The sequence below is a fragment of the Mirounga leonina genome, unplaced genomic scaffold (assembly GCF_011800145.1).
Source record: "Mirounga leonina isolate KUSES-001 unplaced genomic scaffold, KU_Mleo_1.0 Mir_152, whole genome shotgun sequence".
In the NCBI taxonomy this organism is placed as follows: domain Eukaryota; kingdom Metazoa; phylum Chordata; class Mammalia; order Carnivora; family Phocidae; genus Mirounga; species Mirounga leonina.
In genome coordinates this window covers 3900863-3920856 of record NW_023270380.1, presented here as the reverse complement: position 1 = coordinate 3920856, position 19994 = coordinate 3900863, and the positions used below count along the sequence as shown (strand labels likewise).

The 19994-nt window shown below is 40.3% G+C and overlaps 1 protein-coding gene across 1 annotated transcript in view; it reads left to right on the top strand.

The window, feature by feature from the left end:
- PCNX2 (pecanex 2) overlaps window positions 1-19994 on the top strand; it is a 305854-nt gene that overhangs the window by 202836 nt on the left and 83024 nt on the right. Inside the window, exon 22 of the mRNA XM_035008472.1 lies at window positions 16497-16605. Coding sequence (XP_034864363.1) covers window positions 16497-16605 — 109 coding nt within the window. The remainder of the gene's footprint in view (window positions 1-16496; window positions 16606-19994) is intronic.

Below are 19994 nucleotides of genomic sequence, written 5' to 3'. Positions count from 1 at the left end.
GCTGGCCACCAGAAGCAGAAACATACCCATAGATGCTGGGTTCCATTTAATTCCTAGTTCTCAGGGGTCTTGAGAAGACCTTTTCGTTTTGTGCATTCACAGCTCTTGGTAGATTATAAAATTTCACTGTGCAATGGTGACTTCATTTGTATTTACGGATACACTAATGAGCAGTTGTGAAATAGGGACCTAACTAATATTTTCTGTCATGTTCTCCTAGGGGTCTGAATTTGTCAGGCTGTATAAGGTCGGCTAATCAAAGCATCAGGGCTTGTTGCATTTTCTTTTATTAGCTGCACATTCATTTGCCTAAAGAGCCCACCCCTGCTGGGTACTCTCATCTGCCATCATCCCTATTTCTCTCCTCAGTTTCATTTTTCCAAACTGCACTTCACAGGTGATAAACTATAAATTATTACCCTGGGTTCCTTTTTCCTTCCTTAGATTTTAGTCTCCCTTAATGGTTATATTTTCACTTTTCTGGTGTAGGTTAATCAGGTTCATCTCACTTGATACCTCTTACCTGAATAATTATGATATTTTATATCTTGCTATTAAGTATGGTGTTGAATGTTAAATGGCATGGATATCCTTTATCAGGTGTAAGAAGAACTCTTTTATTACTAGATTGGAAGGGATTTGTTTCAGTGAGTGTTGAATTTATTTTTCCACATTGGTGCTGTATAAATTGAGCATCATATGGTTTTTCTTTTTTTACTTTCTTCATTTGGTGAATTATATTGACATTCTTATAGTATTAAGCCATTATGGGATGAACCAAATTTGATCATGATTACTTTAAAACATTTATAGATTCATTTTGTAAATACTTTATTAAGGAGTTCTACATTTATATTAATAGATAAGGACACCTATATTTTTCTTTCTTATGATATTCTTGTTCATTTTTTATATTAAAAATAGCCTCCCAATATAAACTGTGAAATTTTTCCAAGATGCACATTTTAAGGCTATATTTTTTCCTCTACAAAGTACTTTAGCTGAGTCCCACCTGTTATGATTGGTACTACTGCTTTTTATTGTCATTCATTTTTAAAAAACATTTAATTAATTAATTTTTTTAGAGAGAAACAGAGAGGGTGAGGCAGAGGGAGAAGGAGAGAATCTCGAGCAGACTCCACGCTGAGCATGGAGCCCAACACAGGGCTCAGTCGCATGACCCTGAGATCATGACCTAAGCTGAAGCCAAGAGTCAGACACTCAACCACCCAGGCATCCCTTATTGTTATTCATTTTTAAATATTTTCTAAATGCTACCATTTTTAATTAATTCAGAGTCATATTTGCTGAGGATACACTTAAATGCAAAGTTTCTGATGGTTGCTGCTATTATTTTGCCATCATTTTATTATTGACTGCTAATGTGATTGCAAAGAAGTTTGCATGATATTAATTCTTAGCACCAGTTAAGACTTCTTTTCAGTAAGTCATCAATTCTTATAAATGTATATATGCTTCAACATTTTATTCTTCTCTTTCAGTTGACTGCAGGATTCTAATACATATATCTCTTAGACAAAGCTTATGAATTCTATTGGCCAAATGTTTTCTATGCTTATTTATTTATTGTCTAATTAAACTATCATTTTCTGAGATGGATGTCCTAAAAATCTCTCCCTCTGATTGCAAATTTGTAATCTTACCTTGTAATTCTGTTCACTTTGACTTTAGGTATTTTTAAACTATTTGGCTAAGTGCATACATTCCAATCATGTTATCTTCCTCATGACTCTTCCCTTTTATCATGATGTACTGATTTTTATCCTTTTTTTTTAGTGAAAGTCAATTTTGTCGAATATTAATATAGATAAGCAAGCTTTCTTTTGATTGGAATTTACCTGGTATCGTTTTTTATCACCCTTTTACCTAAAACATTTTAAGTCATTTTAATATTTCTTTTTTTTTAATTTTTTATTGTTATGTTAATCACCATACATTACATCATTAGTTTTTGATGTAGTGTTCCATGATTCATCGTTTGTGCACAACACCCACTGCTCCATGCAGAACGTGCCCCCCCTAATACCTATCACCAGGCTAACCCATTCTCTGACTCCCCTCCCCTCTAGAACCCTCAGTTTGTTTTTCAGAGTCCATCATCTCTCATGGTTCATCTCCCCCTCCGATTTCCCCCCCTTCATTCTTCCCCTCCTGCTATCTTCTTCTTCTTTTCTTTTTCTTAACATATAATGTATTATTTGTTTCAGTGGTACAGATCTGTGATTCAACCGTCTTGCACAATTCACAGTGCTCACCATAGCACATACCCTCCCCAGTGTCTATCACCCAGCCATCCCATCCCTCCCACCTCAACCCCCACTCCAGCAACCCTCAGTTTGTTTCCTGAGATTAAGAATTCCTCATATCAGTGAGGTCATATGATACATGTCTTTCTCTGTTTGACTTATTTCACTCAGCATAATACCCTCCAGTTCCATCCATGTCGTTGCAAATGACAAGATCTCATTACTTTTGATGGCTGCATAATATTCCATTGTATATATATACCATATCTTCTTTATCCATTCATCTGTTGACAGACATGTTGGCTCTTTCCACAGTTTGGCTATTGTGGACATTGCTGCTATAAACATTGGGGTGCATGTACCCCTTTGGATCCCTACATTTGTATCTTTGGGGTAAATACCCAGTAGTGTAATTGCTGGATCGTATGGTAGCTCTATCTTCAACTTTTTGAGGAACCTCCATACTGTTTTCCAGAGTGATTGCACCAGCTTGCATTCCCACCAACAGTGTAGGAGGGTTCCCCTTTCTCCGCATCCCTGCCAACATCTGTCCTTTCCTGACTTGTTCATTTTAGCCATTCTGACTGGTGTGAGGTGGTATCTCATTGAGGTTTTGATTTGGATTTCCCTGATGCCGAGTGATGTTGAGCACTTTTTCATGTGTCTGTTGGCCATTTGGATGTCCTCTTTGGAAAAATGTCTGTTCATGTCTTCTGCCCATTTCTTGATTGGATTCTTTGTTCTTTGGGTGTTGAATTTGATAAGTTCTTTATAGATTTTGGATACTAGCCCTTTATCTGATATGTCATTTGCAAATATCTTCTCCCATTCTGTCGTTTGTCTTTTGGTTTTGTTAACTGTTTCTTTTGCTGTGCAAAAGCTTTTTATCTTGATGAAGTCCCAATAGTTCATTTTTGCCCTTGCTACCCTTGCCTTTAGGCGATGTTTCTAGGAAGAAGTTGCTGCGGCTGAGGTTGAAGAGGTTGCTGCCTGTGTTCTCCTTTAGGATTTTGATGGATTCCTGTCTCACATTTAGGTCTTTCAACCATTTGGAGTCTATTTTTGTGTGTGGTGTAAGGAAATGGTCCAGTTTCATTCTTCTGCATGTGGCTGTCCAATTTTCCCAACACCATTTGTTGAAGAGACTGTCTTTTTTCCATTGGACATTCTTTCCTGCTTTGTCAAAGATGAGTTGACCATAGAGTTGAGGGTCCATTTCTGGGCTCTCTATTCTGTTCCATTGATCTATGTGTCTCTTTTTGTGCCACTACCACACTGTCTTGATGATGACAGCTTTGTAATAGAGCTGGAAGTCCGGAATTGTGATGCCACCAGCTTTGCTTTTCTTTTTCAACATTCCTCTGGCTATTCGGGTCTTTTCTGGTTCCATACAAATTTTAGGATTATTTGTTCCATTTCTTTGAAAAAAGTGGATGGTATTTTGATGGGGATTGCATTGAATGTGTAGATTGCTATAGGTAGCATTGACATCTTCACGATATTTGTTCTTCCCATCCATGAGCATGGAACGTTTTTCCATTTCTTTGTGTCCTCCTCAATTTCTTTCATGAGTATTTTATAGTTTTCTGAGTACAGATCCTTTGCCTCTTTGGTTAGATTTATTCCCAGGTATCTTATGGTTTTGGGTGCAATTGTAAATGGGATCAACTCCTTAATTTTTCTTTCTTCTATCTTGTTGTTGGTGTATAGGAATGCCACTGACTTCTGTGCATTGATTTTATATCCTGCCACTTTACTGAATTCCTGTATGAGTTCTAGCAGTTTTGGGGTGGAGTCTTTGGGGTTTTCCACATAAAGTATCATATCATCTGCAAAGAGTGAGAGTTTGACTTCTTCTTTGCTGATTTGGATGCCTTTTATTTCTTTTTGTTGTCTGACTGCTGTGGCTAGGACTTCTAATAATATATTGAATAGCAGTGGTGATAGTGGACATCCCTGCTGCATTCCTGACCTTAGGGGGAAAGCTCTCAGTTTTTCCCCATTGAGAATGATATTCGCTGTAGGTTTTTCATAGATGGCTTTTATGATATTGAGGTATGTACCCTCTATCCCTATACTCTGAAGAGCTTTGATCAAGAAAGGATGCTGTACTTTGTCAAAAGCTTTTTCTGCATCTATTGAGAGGATCATATGATTCTTGTTCTTTCTTTTGTTAATGGATTGTATCACATTGATTGATTTGCGGCTGTTGAACCAACCTTACAGCCCAGGGATAAATCCCACTTGGTCGTGGTGAATAATCCTTTTAATGTACTGTTGGATCCTATTGGCTAGTATTTTGGTGAGAATTTTTGCATCCATGTTCATCAAGGATATTGGTCTGTAATTCTCCTTTTTGATGGGGTCTTTGTCTGGTTTGGGGATCAAGGTAATGGTGGCCTCATAAAACGAGTCTGGAAGTTTTCCTTCCATTTCTATTTTTTGGAACAGTTTCAGAAGAACAGGTATTAATTCTTCTTGAAATGTTTGGTAGAATTCCCCTGGGAAGCCATCTGGCCCTGGGCTTTGTTTGTTGGGAGATTTTTGATGACTGCTTCAATTTCCTTAGTGGTTATAGGTCTGTTCAGGTTTTCTATTTTTTCCTGGTTCAGTTTTGGTAGTTGATACATCCATTTCTTCCAGGTTATCTAATTTGCTGGCATATACCTGCTCATAATATGTTCTTATGATTGTTTGTATTTCTTTGGTGTTGGTTGTGATCTCTCCTCTTTCATTCATGATTTTATTTATTTGGGTCATTTCTCTTTTCTTTTTGATAAGTCTGGCCAGGGGTTTATCAATCTTGTTAATTCTTTCAAAGAACCAGCTCCTAGTTTTGTTGATCTGTTCTACTGTTCTTTTGGTTTCTATTTCATTGATTTCTGCTCTGATCCTTATTATTTCTCTTCTCCTGCTAGGTTTAGGCTTTATTTGCTGTTCTTTCTCCAGCTCCTTTAGGTGGAGGATTAGGTTGTGTACTTGAGACCTTTCTTGTTTCTTGAGAAAGACTTGTATTGCTATATACTTGCCTCTTAGGACTGCTTTTGCTGCATCCCAAAGATTTTGAATAGTTGTGTTTTCATTTTCATTGGTTTCCATGAATTTTTTAAATTCTTCTTTAATTTCCTGGTTGACCCATTCATTCTTTTGTAGTATGCTCTTTAGCCTCCATGTATTTGAGTTCTTTCTGACTTTCCTCTTGTGATTGAGTTCTAGTTTCAAAGCATTGTGGTCTGAAAATAGGCAGGGAATGATCCCAATCTTTTGGTACCCGTTGAGACCTGATTTATGACCTAGGATGTGATCGATTCTGGAGAATGTTCCATGGGCAGTAGAGAAGAATGTGTATTCCGTTGCTTTGGGATGGAATGTTCTGAATATGTCTGTGAAGTCCATATGGTCTAGTGTGTCATTTAAAGTCTTTATTTCCTTGTTGATCTTTTGCTTAGATGATCTGTCCATTTCAGTGAGGGGGGTGTTAAAGTCCCCCACTATTATTGTATTGTTGTCAATGTGTTTCTTTGCTTTTGTTATTAATTGCCTTATGTAATTGGCTGCTCCCATGTTAGGGGCATAGATATTTATAATTGTTAGATCTTCTTGTTGGATAGACCCTTTAAGTAGCATATAGTGTCCTTCCTCATCTCTTATTACAGTCTTTGGTTTAAAATCTAATTTGTCTGATATAAGGATTGCCACCCCAGCTTTCTTTTGGTGTCCATTAGCATGGTAAATGGTTTTCCATCCCCTCACTTTCAATCTGGGGGTGTCTTTGGGTCTAAAATGAGTCTCTTGCAGACAGCATATCGATGGGTCTTGTTTTTTAATCCAATCTGATAGCCTGTGTCTTTTGATTGGGGCATTTAGCCCATTTACATTCAGGGTAACTATTGAAAGATAGGAATTTAGTGCCATTGTATTGCCTGTAAGGTGACTGTTAGTGTATATTGTCTGTGTTCCTTTCTGGTCTATGTTGCTTTTAGGCTCTCTCTTTGCTTAGAGGACTCCTTTCAAGATTTCTTGTAGGGCTGTTTTCGTGTTTGCAAATTCCTTTAGTTTTTGTTTGTCCTGGAAGATTTTTATCTCTCCTTCTATTTTCAGTGACAGCCTAGCTGGATATAGTATTCTTGGCTGCATATTTTTCTCATTTAGTGCTCTGAATATATCCTGCCAGTCCTTTCTGGCCTGCCAGGTCTCTGTGGATAGGTCTGTTGCCAATCTAATGTTTCTAGCATTGTAGGTTACATATCTCTTCTCCCGAGCTGCTTTCAGGATTTTCTCTTTGTCTCTGAGACTTGTAAGTTTTACTATTAGATGTCGGGGTGTTGACCTATTTTTATTGATTCTGAGAGGGGTTCTCTGTGCCTCCTGGATTTTGATGCCTGTTTCCTTCCCCAAATTAGGGAAGTTCTCTGCTATAATTTGCTCCAATATACCTTCTGCCCCTCTCTCTCTTTCTTCTTCTTCTGGGATCCCAATTATTCTAATGTTGTTTCATCTTATGGTATCTCTTAGCTCTCGAATTCTGCCCTCATGATCCAGTAGTTGTTTATCTCTCTTTTTCTCAGCTTCTTTATGTTCCATCATTTGGTCTTCTATCTCACTGATACTCTCTTCTGCCTCATTTATCCTAGCAGTTAGCATCCCCATGTTTGATTGCACCTCATTAATAGCCTTTTTGCTTTCAACTTGGTTAGATTTTAGTTCTTTTACTTCTCCAGAAAGGGTTTCTCTAATAACTTCCATATTTTTTTCAAGCCCAGCTAGTATCTTTAAAGTGATGATTCTGAACTCTAGATCTGACATTGTACTAATGTCCGTATTGAGTAGGTCCCTGGCAGTCGGTACTACCTCTTGTTCTTTTTGTTGAGGTGATTTTTTCATCTTGTCATTTTGTCCAGAGGAGAATAGATTAATGAGAGAACAAAATGCTAACAGGGTAATAACATCCCCAGAAAATATACTCTAAACAAATCAGAAAAGACCTGAAGCTGGGGGGAAAAGAAAGGGAAAGAAAGAAAAAAGAAAAAGCAAAAAAAAAAAAAAAAAGATAAAAACAAAACAAAACAAAAAACAGAACAAAACAAAACAAAAACAAAACAGAATATGATCAAATATGATCACGCTGGTGCATAGATCAGTGCCACACACTAGATTTTGGGTGTATTTTGGTCTGTTAGAAGATAGTGCCTCCCAAAATTTTAAAGAAAGAAAAACTTATATATGTACAAAAATAAGGGTTGATATGATGAAGGGATGGAATATGACTGTAAAGATGAAAATTATAAAAAAATTTTATAAACAGAATTGATAAGAAATTGTTTGAAAAAAGAAAAGAGGATTTAAAAAAAAAAAGAAAGAAAGAAAAAGGGAGAGAATGTGATCAGGCAGGAGAGTAGAACAAAACCATGCACTAGAGATTTAGGGTATATTTTGATCTGTTAGAAGAAACGATCTCAAAATTTTAAAGAGAGAACAACATATATATATATATGCCAAAAATAAGGGTAACTACTATGGAGGGATAGAATATGACTCTAAAAACGAAAAATAAAAATGTTTTTTAAAAAAGGGATTGATAAGATGTTGGTTGAAAAAGGGAAAAAGAAAAATTCAAAAAAAAACCCAGACAGTTAAAAAAAAAAAAAACTTTGAAAAACTAAAGAATCATAGTAAAAATGCCATGGATTCTATGTGCAGTATTCCCCTAGCGCTGGAGTTCTGCCATTCTCATGGATCAGTAAACTTGGTCTTGGCTGGCTGTTCTCGCTGATCTTCTGGGGAAGGGGCCTGTTGCCGTGGTTCCCAAATGTCTTTGCCGGAGGCAGAATTGCTCCGCCCTTGCCCGGTCCGGACTAAGTAATCTGCTCGGGTTTGCTCTCCGGAGCTTTTGTTCCCTTCAAGCTTTCCGTACAGCTTTGGAAGCAGAGAGTGAAAATGGCGGCCTCCCAATCTCCGCCCCGGAGGAGCCGAGAACTCCGGGCCCTGCTCCTCAGTGCGCCCCCAGAGAAAAGCCGTGAGTCACTCCCATCTCCCTGGTCTCTGGCCACACTCCGTGCTCACCCGGCCTGTGACCCAGCATTTCTATCTCTGGCACCCGACTCAGTGTGGAGTCTCCAAACCCAGCAGATCCCTGCGGTGCGCTCCCGCACTTCTCCTCCTGGGGAAGGAAGGTGAGTCTCCCCGGATCTGCCACTTGTTGGGTCCCTGCTGGAGCAGCAGTGGCCCGACTGTGCCATGGATCACGGTTTATGGCAACCCCGAGCTGAGAGCCCACGCCTCGGCTCCGTCTCTGCAGCCGGCTTCTCCACTCTGTTACCTGGGAGATCTGCCACACTCAGGCACCCCCGGTCTTTCTGTGACCCCGAGGGTCCTGAGACCACACTGTCCCACGAGGGTTCCACCCCCTGCTGAGCGACGTCCCTCAGCGGAGCAGACTTCTAAAAGTTCCGATTTTGTGCTCCGCGGCTCTATCACTTGCCAGAAGTGGCCGAGGGAGCCCCCCTCCCCTGCCGTCTATCCTCCTGAATATCGCCTCGGATTCACTTCTCCGCTCGTCCTACCTTCCAGAAAGTGGTTGCTTTTCTGTTCAGAGAGTTGTTGCTCTTCTTTTCTTCGATCTCCTGTTGAGTTTGTAGGTGTTCAGAATGGTTTGATCCCTATCCAGCTGAATTCCTGAGACCAGACGAAATCCAGGTCTCCTACTCCTCTGTCATCTTGCTCCACCCCCCAGTAGGTTGTCCATTTTAATATTTCTTATAAAAGCATCTAGCAAGACTTTTCCTTTTAATACAGACTGAGAATCTCTATATTTTAATAGGCAACTTTTATTCATTTACATTTACTGTGATAACTGATACGTTTGTACTTTTTTCTGTCCTATTTTTTGCTCCATATGTATGCTTTGTATTTGTCCCCTTACCCCTTCTTTCTGGCCTTCTATTGAATGGAATGGGCATTTTCTTAATTCCTTTTTCCTCTAAGGTTTTGGAAATTGAATATTCTGTTTCTGTTCCTTTAATGTAGTGAATCTCAATGTGTGGTCCCCAGATAGGCAGCATCAGCATCCCCTGGGATGTTATTCTTGGGCTCCTTCCTAAACCTACTGAATCAGAACTTTTGTAGATGGGAACCAGAATCTTTTTTGTATAGGCTCTCTGGGTGATTCTGACACACATCAGAGATTGAATACTTTGGTGGCTTAGTGGTTACTCTTAAATTATTAATAAGCACATTTGATTAGCAGATACAATTAATTAAAATCTCTTCCCTCCTCTCAAGCAATCCAAAGACAACACTTAACTCCAAATTCCCTTCTCATATCTTAAATATTTATGACATCCAGTACTTGGTTCCACCTTCAATTGAGTTACTAGCTTTATGATTAATTGTAGAATTAATCCTAATATTGACATTCTAACATTTTAGCTGTTTCTTTTCTCACCATTATTCTTGGATGTCCTATCTTCCTTCAGGGTTAAATTTTCTTCTTAGTGAAGCACATTCTTTAATTTTTTTTTTTTTCCTGCAAAGTTCTATGAGTAATCAGTTCTCTCAGTCTTTGTCTAAAAAGGTTATTTCCACCTCACATTTAAATGATACTGAAGTTCTGTACAGAATTCCAACTTGATCGTCTTTCTTAAAACCTTAAAAACATTATTTCATTGTCTCCTGGGATACATTTTTGCTAATGAGAAATCTGCTATTATCCAAAATTTTTTTGTAGGTAATCTGTAAGAAAGATTTTTCTCTTTGATTTTGATGTTTTGCATTTTCACTATCATATGCAGTAAGGTGTGGATTCTTTTTATTTATCCTTTACAGGACTTGATGTGCTTCTTCAATCAAGGACTCATGTTTTCCTCAGTTCTGGAAAATTCTGAGCTATTTGCCCTTCAAATATTTCCTCTCCCCTTTCTATACTTTCTGGAACTCCAATTGGAATATGTCTTCTTACTCTGTCATGTATGTTTCTTAGCCTTTCAGATTTAAAAAAAACTTTTCCTCTCTCTGTGCTTTGTTCTAGGTAACTTACTCAGATCTTTCATTTCTCTACTTTCTGTTTTGCTGTAACTAATCTGATTTTAAACCACCTCCTGGGGTTTTTTATTTCAATAACTTCACTTTTCACTTCTAGAATTGATATTTCTTTCTTTTTCACTTCCATTTGTTCATTCTTCATATTATGTTACTCTTTTAGTATTATTTACTTTTTATGTCAGCTCTTTACTCATTTATTTAGATTCTTTTATATTACTGTATTACATAAAATTCTTGGGATGCTAATTATCTTGTGTGTTGAATTTACTGGCTTCTCATTTGCTCATTTTCCTTTTGTAGTTTATAATTTTCATCATGGACTAATCTTCAGTGGGAAGTTGTTGTTTTATCTGTGGGAGATCTATATATTCTGGTTCTAGAAGTATCCTTGAAGACTGTATGCATTTATTTTTGCAAGAAAGTTTTGTTTATCCTCCCCTGCTTTTTATGTTACAGCCTCTTGTTTTTTTTCATGTTTCTGGAATAGTTTAAATTTAAATTCCACTCTTCTACATTATGATGGCTAAGGTTTTGGTGTGTTATGGATGACAGATTCTACTCTATGTTAGGAAGAAGGCAAAGTTCTTTGCTTTTTCCCAGCAATGGTAGGTGGGGTTTTTCTAATTCACTTTTTTTGTGTGGGCATGGCAGCCAGCCCTTCAAGTCCATTAAAATCCATGTCCTAAGCTGCTAAGATCCACATCCATGTTTGTATCCTCTTGGGGTCATTCCAGTGTCAGTTCAGACTTATTTTTCTCATTTTATTTTATTTTTAAAAATTATTTTATTTATTTGAGAGAAATGGGGAAGGACCCCAATGTGGCGCTCCATCCCAGGACCCGAGATCATGACCTGAGCCGAAGGCAGACCCTTAACCAACTGAGCCACCCAGGTGCCCCTATTTTTCTCATCTTAAATTCCCTTTTTGGTTCTGACTATTGGAAGTTTTCCCTTCTTTTGACTTCAACTATTAATTACATTTTTTCCTTACAATATTTTAGACCATTTCTATTATCTTTGCAGTGGGGTGGTAACCTTTGTGCATTACCATGCTCCCTGAAGCACATTGATATTTTGCTAAACTGTGTGCTATTTAATAAGCTCCCAATACACATTGTATACAGAGGTAGAATCTGTTTCTGACCTTCTGAAATTCAGTCTCGTAATCCGTTATAACTGTACCTGAATATGTTTACCTAACTTACAAAATTCTGATACATCTTGCCAGGCTTTATTTGAGAATATTTATGTTTTAAAGCTAATGTCCCCAAATTTAATTATCATGTTTGCTGTTATCAATCTTTTATTCTGCAACAGTGGTGCTCCCCCTCCCCCAAAAAGTGGTATCCCACACTTGAGGTGTTACTCATTCCTTCTTGAACATTTCCATTCCTTCTTGAACATTTTCCTGCTCCTCACATCACCTCCTTTCCAAGCATTCCAGAGCCTCTATTCCCTCCGCGTTCCCTCATCCTGAACTCAGTGCATCTTTGACTCAGCAACTGGTTTCTGGGACTCCTTTCAGCCCTGCATGCCTCTTCACGTTCAGATATTCATAATGACAAGCTGCATATCTTTCTGAGAAGGAAACTAGCTGAATCTGACCACAGAATGCAAGAAAAGAAGGAAGAAAAGTTACGTGATACAGCTAATCTGGGAGACGGTAAGGCTGGAGTTAGGGTTAGAGGGGTAGGAGGAAAGGTGGTGGTTGGGATTGGGAAGGAAAATTCTACTTTAATCGAATGGAATAGCCTATGGGCAGCTCCCTAAGATAGTGTTCAATATCAAAATGTCCAATAAATTGTGAGTCATTTTGTTGGTGGGAGAGGGAGTCCCCTGAAGAAAGATGGCATACATCTTGTTTCAGAATGTATTAGCAAGGAAAAGGGTTGGATCATCTTTATTTAGTGACATTTTTCTTAAGATAGTTTGTGAATTTATGCAGTTGGGGTTTCCTATCTATAGCAGAGGTATAACAGCATTGTCTACACCTAATGGAAAAGATATTCCCAAAAAGGGTCATTGGAATTGAGAATATTTATGGTGTCTTTCTTTGGGAAACAGCCAGAATCATTCCACTGTGACCTTATTTACTCTTTTCCTAGTGTTTTCAGTGGAAAAGGCCCAAATGATTTTGATTTCTCTTATAGTCATACTTGGGTAACTTGTGAAGTTTATTGTGCTTTCATAGGGCCGAGATTTAGGATATTGGAAGCAGAACATTAGAAGTGAGATAAGCTTCATAAAAGTAGAGGCCTTGAACTGCCTACTGAGATGTAATTTCGTAGCTAATCTAAGTGGATTTCTATTTAAAGTGCTTCAGTGCAATGTTATGCTGTATGTAATGGCACTTACTAGAAAGGTGTTAATGTTGCTGTTTCCACTGAGACTGAATCAGTCTCATCTTAAATGCTTCATGATTTTATACACAATGGTGTAATAGGACGTCAAGTGCCTCTTCATACACACTTTTCATTAATGATCAACATTTAGGCTTCCTTTTGTGCTTAGGCATCACCTTTTGAACACCCATGGATTTTTCATTCTTTCGCTTGATTCCACTCTTGAGGAGAAGGACGAAGTGTAAAGGGAAAATATGAAGTTGGGTCTTTTTAACCTGGAACATACCTCTCCACACTTCTAGGAATAAAATACTAAGCCATATCCATCTTCTTGGGGCTGTGTGTTCAAGAAGCTCAGGGAACCAAGAGGCCTGCCTTTCTGAGATCTGCTTGAATGTCTCCAGGCTTGTTGGATGGTGTCATATTTTATTAATTGTGCATTTACACTGAAAGAGACGTTCCAGGATGGATCAGAGTTCTTCGTCACTGTGTGCATACAGAAGAGCTCCCTGCTGGTGGCCACAGCCATATGTGGCATGTCCACGCTTGGGACCCTGTCCCTTGACTGTCAGCAGGAAGGCCAAGTAGAGGAGTTGCTGCCCTCAGCTGCTGCATGACAGGCAGGTTTTCCTGCTGCTGTCTTTAAGAAGGGCTCCTAGCCTCAAGAAGACATGGTAAGGTAGAAATATCTACCACCAGGCAGAGAACCAGGCAGGCACTTTGACCTCTGGTTTCACATGGGCCAGTGACTCACTGTCTAACCTCAGCCAGTGACCCCCTGAGTCTGGGTTCCCCCTCTGAAAACTAGGAGGATCAAGACTTGGTAAGTCTCCATTGTTTTAAAGGGGGGCTCTAGAATTTCCTGATTGCAAGCTAAGTACATCCCAAAAGATGACCTCTACTTGTCCCAACATCTATCTGTCAGCTTCTCATATTGTACTTACAGTTGCCAGGCACTGGTCTAAGTCCTGAACAAAGATGATGTCAATCATCAGATGACACTGTAAGGAAGTACTGTTATCATCCCTGTGGTGGATGCCAGCTGGGGTTCAAGCTCAGACAGCCTGTCCTCAAGCCCATGCTCTTAAACATCACACCATGTTGACATCTGCCACATCTAAAGCGCGTCCTTTTTCTGGTGGCCTTGGGGAGGAGATTAAATTACTTTTTTGGTGGAGGAATCCTAGACATGCAAAGAAGTGGCATTCAGGAGTTCTGGCTTCTTCAGTGAGAACAGCAGAGTCTATTTTATGAGCCGCATATTGAAAATCTTTCACAAAACTTCTATTTTATTCTGCATGATGTTTATGAAAAAGCTGAGACATCGACACAGGAAAAGAGCAAAGATACCTGGGGTCTCAGCTGCAATTAGAGCGTGAGAGTGTATGTGCCTGATTACTGGTTTTGCTTGTATGTAAATACAAGTCGCTGTGCTAAGCAAAAAATAATTGTAATAGATTCATTGAATCATAATGCAGCCAAGTTTCACTTAGAGCTTTAAACTTGCAGATGAGGCTTTCCCTAGGGCTCCTGTCTGATTATAACTGCTATGCCTGACCTACTTAACAGCTTTTCACAAGGTGGCTTAAAAGCTTCCCAGGATATAGTCATACATGGAAAATCCTCCAGGAGTAACTTTCCATAACCCCTGATCCATTGGTTGGGTATTCGGGGGGCCATGCATCACATAAGGTAATCTTCTTCATGCTTGTAGTTTTCACCTAGGCACGAGTCATGGGTTAATTCTGAAAAACTAGACTCGACAGTGGAGTGACTAAAGGGTTTCAGATCCAGAGGCATTTTGCGTGATAGAATTTGGTTAGGTGTAACTGATCAAGTTAATGCAAGAGAGCCAGGCACCACTTCTCAGGACTTTGGCTTTTGATGTAATCCAGTGTCATGTGTTGAGAGTCTTCCCTTTGGTGATTAGCATATTCCTCCTCTCCTTGTGTTCATGGCAGGGATGAAAGGAAATGAGATTGACCTTTAAAGAAAATACTCTGTCTTAACAGAAGTGAGTCAAGGGTTTGAGTCTATGTTAGAACTGTCTGTCTCGGTCTGTACCAGGTCACCTACTGACTGGTGAAAAATCAGGTGGTAGGGAAACTATTCTTGTCTGTGAACCTAAGAGATGTGACCTTGAGCAGACATAATGGAATAAACTACCATCCTCTCAACCGTCAGCATGTCTGAGGCACTGGGAGCTGGTAGTCCCATCCAGAATGGATTCAGGAAGCTTAAACCGGCCCCAGGATTAGAACTAAAGTGGCCTTTCTGAAAGAACTTGGAAGCCAATTGCAGTCAACCCTCTGCGGTCAATGCATGTGAGCAAGAGTAAAGAAAGTGAAAGTTATCAGCAAAAACCAGACGTCTGTGTTTCTTTCCCAGACTTGTACTCTTTACAGTTATTCAGGTCCGAGCACATCACCTTTCTTCTCCCATTGTCCTTTCCTTGTTTGTCCTCCCTTCTTTCTCTATTTGGTCCTGTCCCCCGCCTCAGTGGCCCTCCCCCCTGCTTCTCTCTACTCAGCTGTTTCATTGCTGGGTCTGTGGACACACTGAGACCCCTGGGGTTCTGTTCCTAACCTGCTGCCTCTCACTCCTTACAAACTCCATGTTTGCTGGGCCTTTAGAGGACTTTTACCCTTGGTTCCTCTTCTGTGCCCTGTTGGACCATGTTTAACTCCATTCTGGAGTTATTCTCCAGCACTGGGATGTCTGTGGGAGAACAGGGAGACAAGAAAGGCGAGAGGAAGATTTGGAGAGGTCTCTGATGAGTCTCATCTGCCTCACTCCACTTTCACGGAGCAATTCAGAGCAACCTCATCTTTTGGTCCCCAGATCACAAGGTTGGCTTTCTGCTGGCTGGCTAAGTCATCTCAGTGCTTTGAACCTTTCCTTAATGGCCCTGCTTCCCAACTTTTGCCTCCTTTTTTCTGTGGTCTTCTGTTGTCCTACGTAACACCTGTTGAGCCTAATTAAGAATTCCATTTGTTCTCATTTCACATCCTGGCCTTGGGGAATCTATTTTATTATCTTATATGCTAGCCAGTCTAGGAACAAACACATTGTGCCTGAAGTTTCCATGATGCACGAAGAGTGTATGTATGTGGAGTTTGGGGGCAGACGCTGGTAGGATGCTCACTGCACTTGGAAGCAAGAGCTGTGGAATTCGCATCTGGGATTCATGAGCCGCTTTTTCCCACAAAGCGGAGGGCCCCAGCCAGGCCCACCTGTTCCTGTCCATCCTTCTTGGCACATTCCTATTCTGAATCTTGAGCATCCTTAGTCCACGTAAGGTGTCTCCTCCTCACCCACGGCAACTCCCAGAACTCCATGTTTTCCCGTGCTGCCTGGCCGAGTGAACACAACAGCTTCAGCAGCCTGTCGTGGCTTTCTAAAGTGCCTTGTAACTGGCACTTCAGTGGTACGGAGCTCTTTTCTCCAGCAAGAGCCGCTGAAGGGCTTTAAGTTGAACAGTGGCCATAATGATAGGTTTAACAGTGGCCATGATGATAGCTTTTGTATGAATCTCCCCTAAAAGACCCAATATGAAGGCTGGAAGAGCAAACTGGGAGTGCTCCTCTGAGAAAGGCAGAGATGCAGGGACACACCGCACTTGCTGGCTGGAGTAATTAACCTGGGGACAGGAACCACTCAGACCATTTTGGGTCTGTTTTAAAATTTCCCAAAACAGCTGCCTGGCGCATAGGACAAAGGAAGGTAAGAGCAGGAGGGAGAACAATAGCTCCACCACTCTGCCCTCCTGGCTGTAAGTGACCTTGACTCAGCTGCCAGCCCGGTTGTCTGTTGTTGTCTCTGATGAATCTTTTCCTTCTGCTTTCAGCTCGGGGAACTGCTTCACAAGTTACAGTTCGTCATGACGTACGTGGCTCCTTGGCAGATGGCTTGGGGTTCTTCATTTCACGTGTTTGCTCAGCTCTTTGCCGTCCCTCGTATCCTTTGGGCTTCTATTTTCACCCACGAGCTGAGAGTCACATTTTATGGATGCAAGCTTTTCATTGAACCCTGGCAATGAAAAGATTTGAAAGTCTTTAAGATTACATTTTAATGGGGACGTGGGGAGCCACTTTGGATTCCCCTTAGGCCACTTAGCCTTAAAAGATGTTGCTTAATTTTGAACTCTTCCTGCTTCCTAATGCATATCCAGGATTACTTTTTCTCTGATTCTTCCATTTCCCATGCCCAGATCTGTATTAAGATATCCTGTCTTAGAAAGTTACTGCTTAAATGGTTCAGTTGACTTGTGCAAAATAGTGTAAATCGATCTGCTATTATTAAACATGGTGGATAGGGCTAATGGCTCTGATATACTATTATAGATTATCTAACACTATATTAGGATAGAGTTTGGTAATCATATACTTGAGTAATAGTCAAAACTCAGAATTAGATACACATAGAATTACCCAAAGTCTTCTAAAGACGAAAAAACTAATAGATGGTTTTGTTTTGTAGCTGCTCTCAGCCAAGAAGCCTAGTTTTACCGTTTGTAGGTTCTTTTGGTTTCTTTGTCTGTTTTTAAGTGTTGCCATAATGATAATTAGTTTTAATTTACTTCAAAACAAACTTGAGATACTCCTTGTAGGGATCACTTTGACACAGGTAAGTTGTGTGTGGGGTGTGTGCGTAAGTGGAGAGAGAGAGATTAATAAAAAATACTCTTGAAGGGAGAGAGATTAGACAAAAATATCCTTGACTCAGGCCTAAAATTTGCCCTCAAAGGCTTTCCTTCCCACCTCATTTATACCTCCTAAATGTGTGCTTTCCACAGTGTGTTTCGGGAACTACTTGTATGGGAATCCCTGGAGAAGCTTGTTTAACGAAATCCCAGAGCCCAACACATACTTTCAAAATCACATTTCAGGGGGTGGATCCTGGAATGTTCATCTTCAAAAGCCTGCCCAGGATCCTTACCCCACTGGCATGTGTGACCCCCAGTTCTATAGCTTCCTTCCATACGATGTCCACACAAGGCTCATTAAGACGATTCATGAATAGTCTCGGACCTGAACTTCTTGTACAGGCATGGAAACATACGTGGGATTAATTGTTAAAGGATAACATATTCTAGGCTTTTAACAATGCCCTTCTCCAGACTCCTCTGTTTAAAAGCATCTTTTTAAGCATACCAGGAGCTGGCCGTACAATGCACGCTGTTCTGTGCTCCTATTCTTAGACCTGCATTGATATTGCTGAAGTGTTTCAAGGTTATTTGGCAGAACAAGCTAAGGAAAAAAAATTGCAAGAGTGTGAGCTCTTACACGATTTTTTCCCCTTTAACTGCAATCATTTTCTACAATACCAGTAATTTTGGTTTTTCTAAAGAGTCCTTTAAAACAAAGACAGTGAGCTGAAAGAGAGGTGATTGTTATTTATTTCTGAAGTGTGTCTCAGGCATCCTATCTAGAGTTTACAGCCTGTTTATTAAATGAAAACTACTGGATGATGCAAATTTGTGGTTCAGGAGTTGCACAAAGAATGTGAAACTTGAAGTTTATGATTCCCAATTTTATCCTAACTTTGGTCCCATGCAGATCTGTAGCATTTCTTGTGCCTATTTATGCCTTGTTAGGTGAGTTCAGCGATACTAATTACTCCTTATGGTTCCACAGCTGAGTTAAGACCCTCCTGGGAGCCATCACTTTCAATTACCTGACCTGTTTGTGTGCTGAGGGTTCACACACAAGCACTTCATGTCTGGCACTTAATATCTCCTATAAGAATAAACACGGCATTAGTATCCACCTCAGATTGCACACGGTGCATATTAAATCTAAGTGCTTTCTTGGTGGGTGACTCATTCTCAAGAAATTGAACATTTGAGATGTAGATTTCACTGGGCGTCTGATGGCTCTGTTTTAGAACACTTGATCAATCACCGTGCTTTGTTCCCAAAACTGCCCAGGATAGTGACATCCACGTTTTCCCTTCTCCTGAGATACAGAGCCTTCAAAGTGACCTCGGAGCCTGACCACTGCAGTTATGTGACAGCTAACAGGACCCGTCACCCCCCTCCCCCTTATCCCAGGGCACCTTCCCATCCTTGACTAGTTGTAAAAGTAGATATGTGTTATCTGGAAGCCAGCATTATACCATTCAGAATATAATGAGATCATAGTTTAGAAAAGCGGATGTATATGCCGTCAAGACAAAGCTATGAGGTTCCTAAGCGCCAGGCCTGGATCTTGACTAATTTTGAAATGTTAATTATTTTATCACTCTATTAAGAAGCTGTGGGTTCAATCCTGGCATCAGGAAGGGACTAATTTGCTCCATTTTGGAACTGAATTAGCGTTCAGGCCAGCAGGGCACTGTTTAGTAAATTGCTTTTTCCAGTACTAGCATGTTTTCTCCCTCGGTAGCCTCTTTTAGTTTCTGAGCTTGTAGCCTCCAGGGACGGATGAGAATGCTCACCCTTTTACTATGTGTAGAGACCATGCAAGACCACTGTGTTCTAGTAATTACAGACGCAGCCAGATTATCTCTGTTAAATGTGTATATTGGGAAGGTTGCAGAATTTCTCTTTGGTATGTCCTTTTGAGCTTCACATGGTTTGTTTTTAACTTTGAGGACTGACAGAGATGTTTTCATTTTAAATGTACGCTAATGGAAGCTTTTGACAGAGTCACCCTCTCCCTGTGGGTAAGAAACAAAGAGGGCTCCATGTGCGGGCTCTCAGGAGTCCCCGCTTCTCGGCGTTGTCTGAGCAGTTATACCGACAGGCTTTTATATTTGCCCTGAGCGTGCTGTATTTCTTTATTGATCTTCCCCTAAATAAAATAACCTCTGAAGCCACCTATTCACTTCTGCCCTACCTCAGACCTGTTAAACCTTATTTCCTTTCCTACCCCATTGAACTTCATTTACAGCTTTGCACTGCTTTCCTGACTTAACTTCTGGCTAATTGTTTCTGGCATTTAAAAAATGGACAACATAATCTTTGGGGAAATACGTAGAATTGAAAAGAAGAGCAGGGCCAGTCTCTCTAGCATCCTGCTCAGCCCCAGGTCTGTGCGGCTTTGTCCTGGTTTTTCTGCAAACCCCCCAGTGCCCTCCTGCCCTCCTCCCATCGGAGAAATCCCCCTGTGGCTCTGCCTTCTCACGTTTTTTCAGTACCTTTACTCCATGACATCCCCCATGCAGTTCTCTTTTCTTCCTGAGACAAGGGGCATGGTTAATTTGGTGTGTTTTGTAACCCAGGTATTTAGATATTTTCAGCTTTCCAATGAAGAGAAAACAGATGGGTGATAATAGATCCCATGGTAGCTCATTGTTCTGTAGCTCTCCGTGTGAACCGAGGTCAAAATAAAAGGAATTGGAT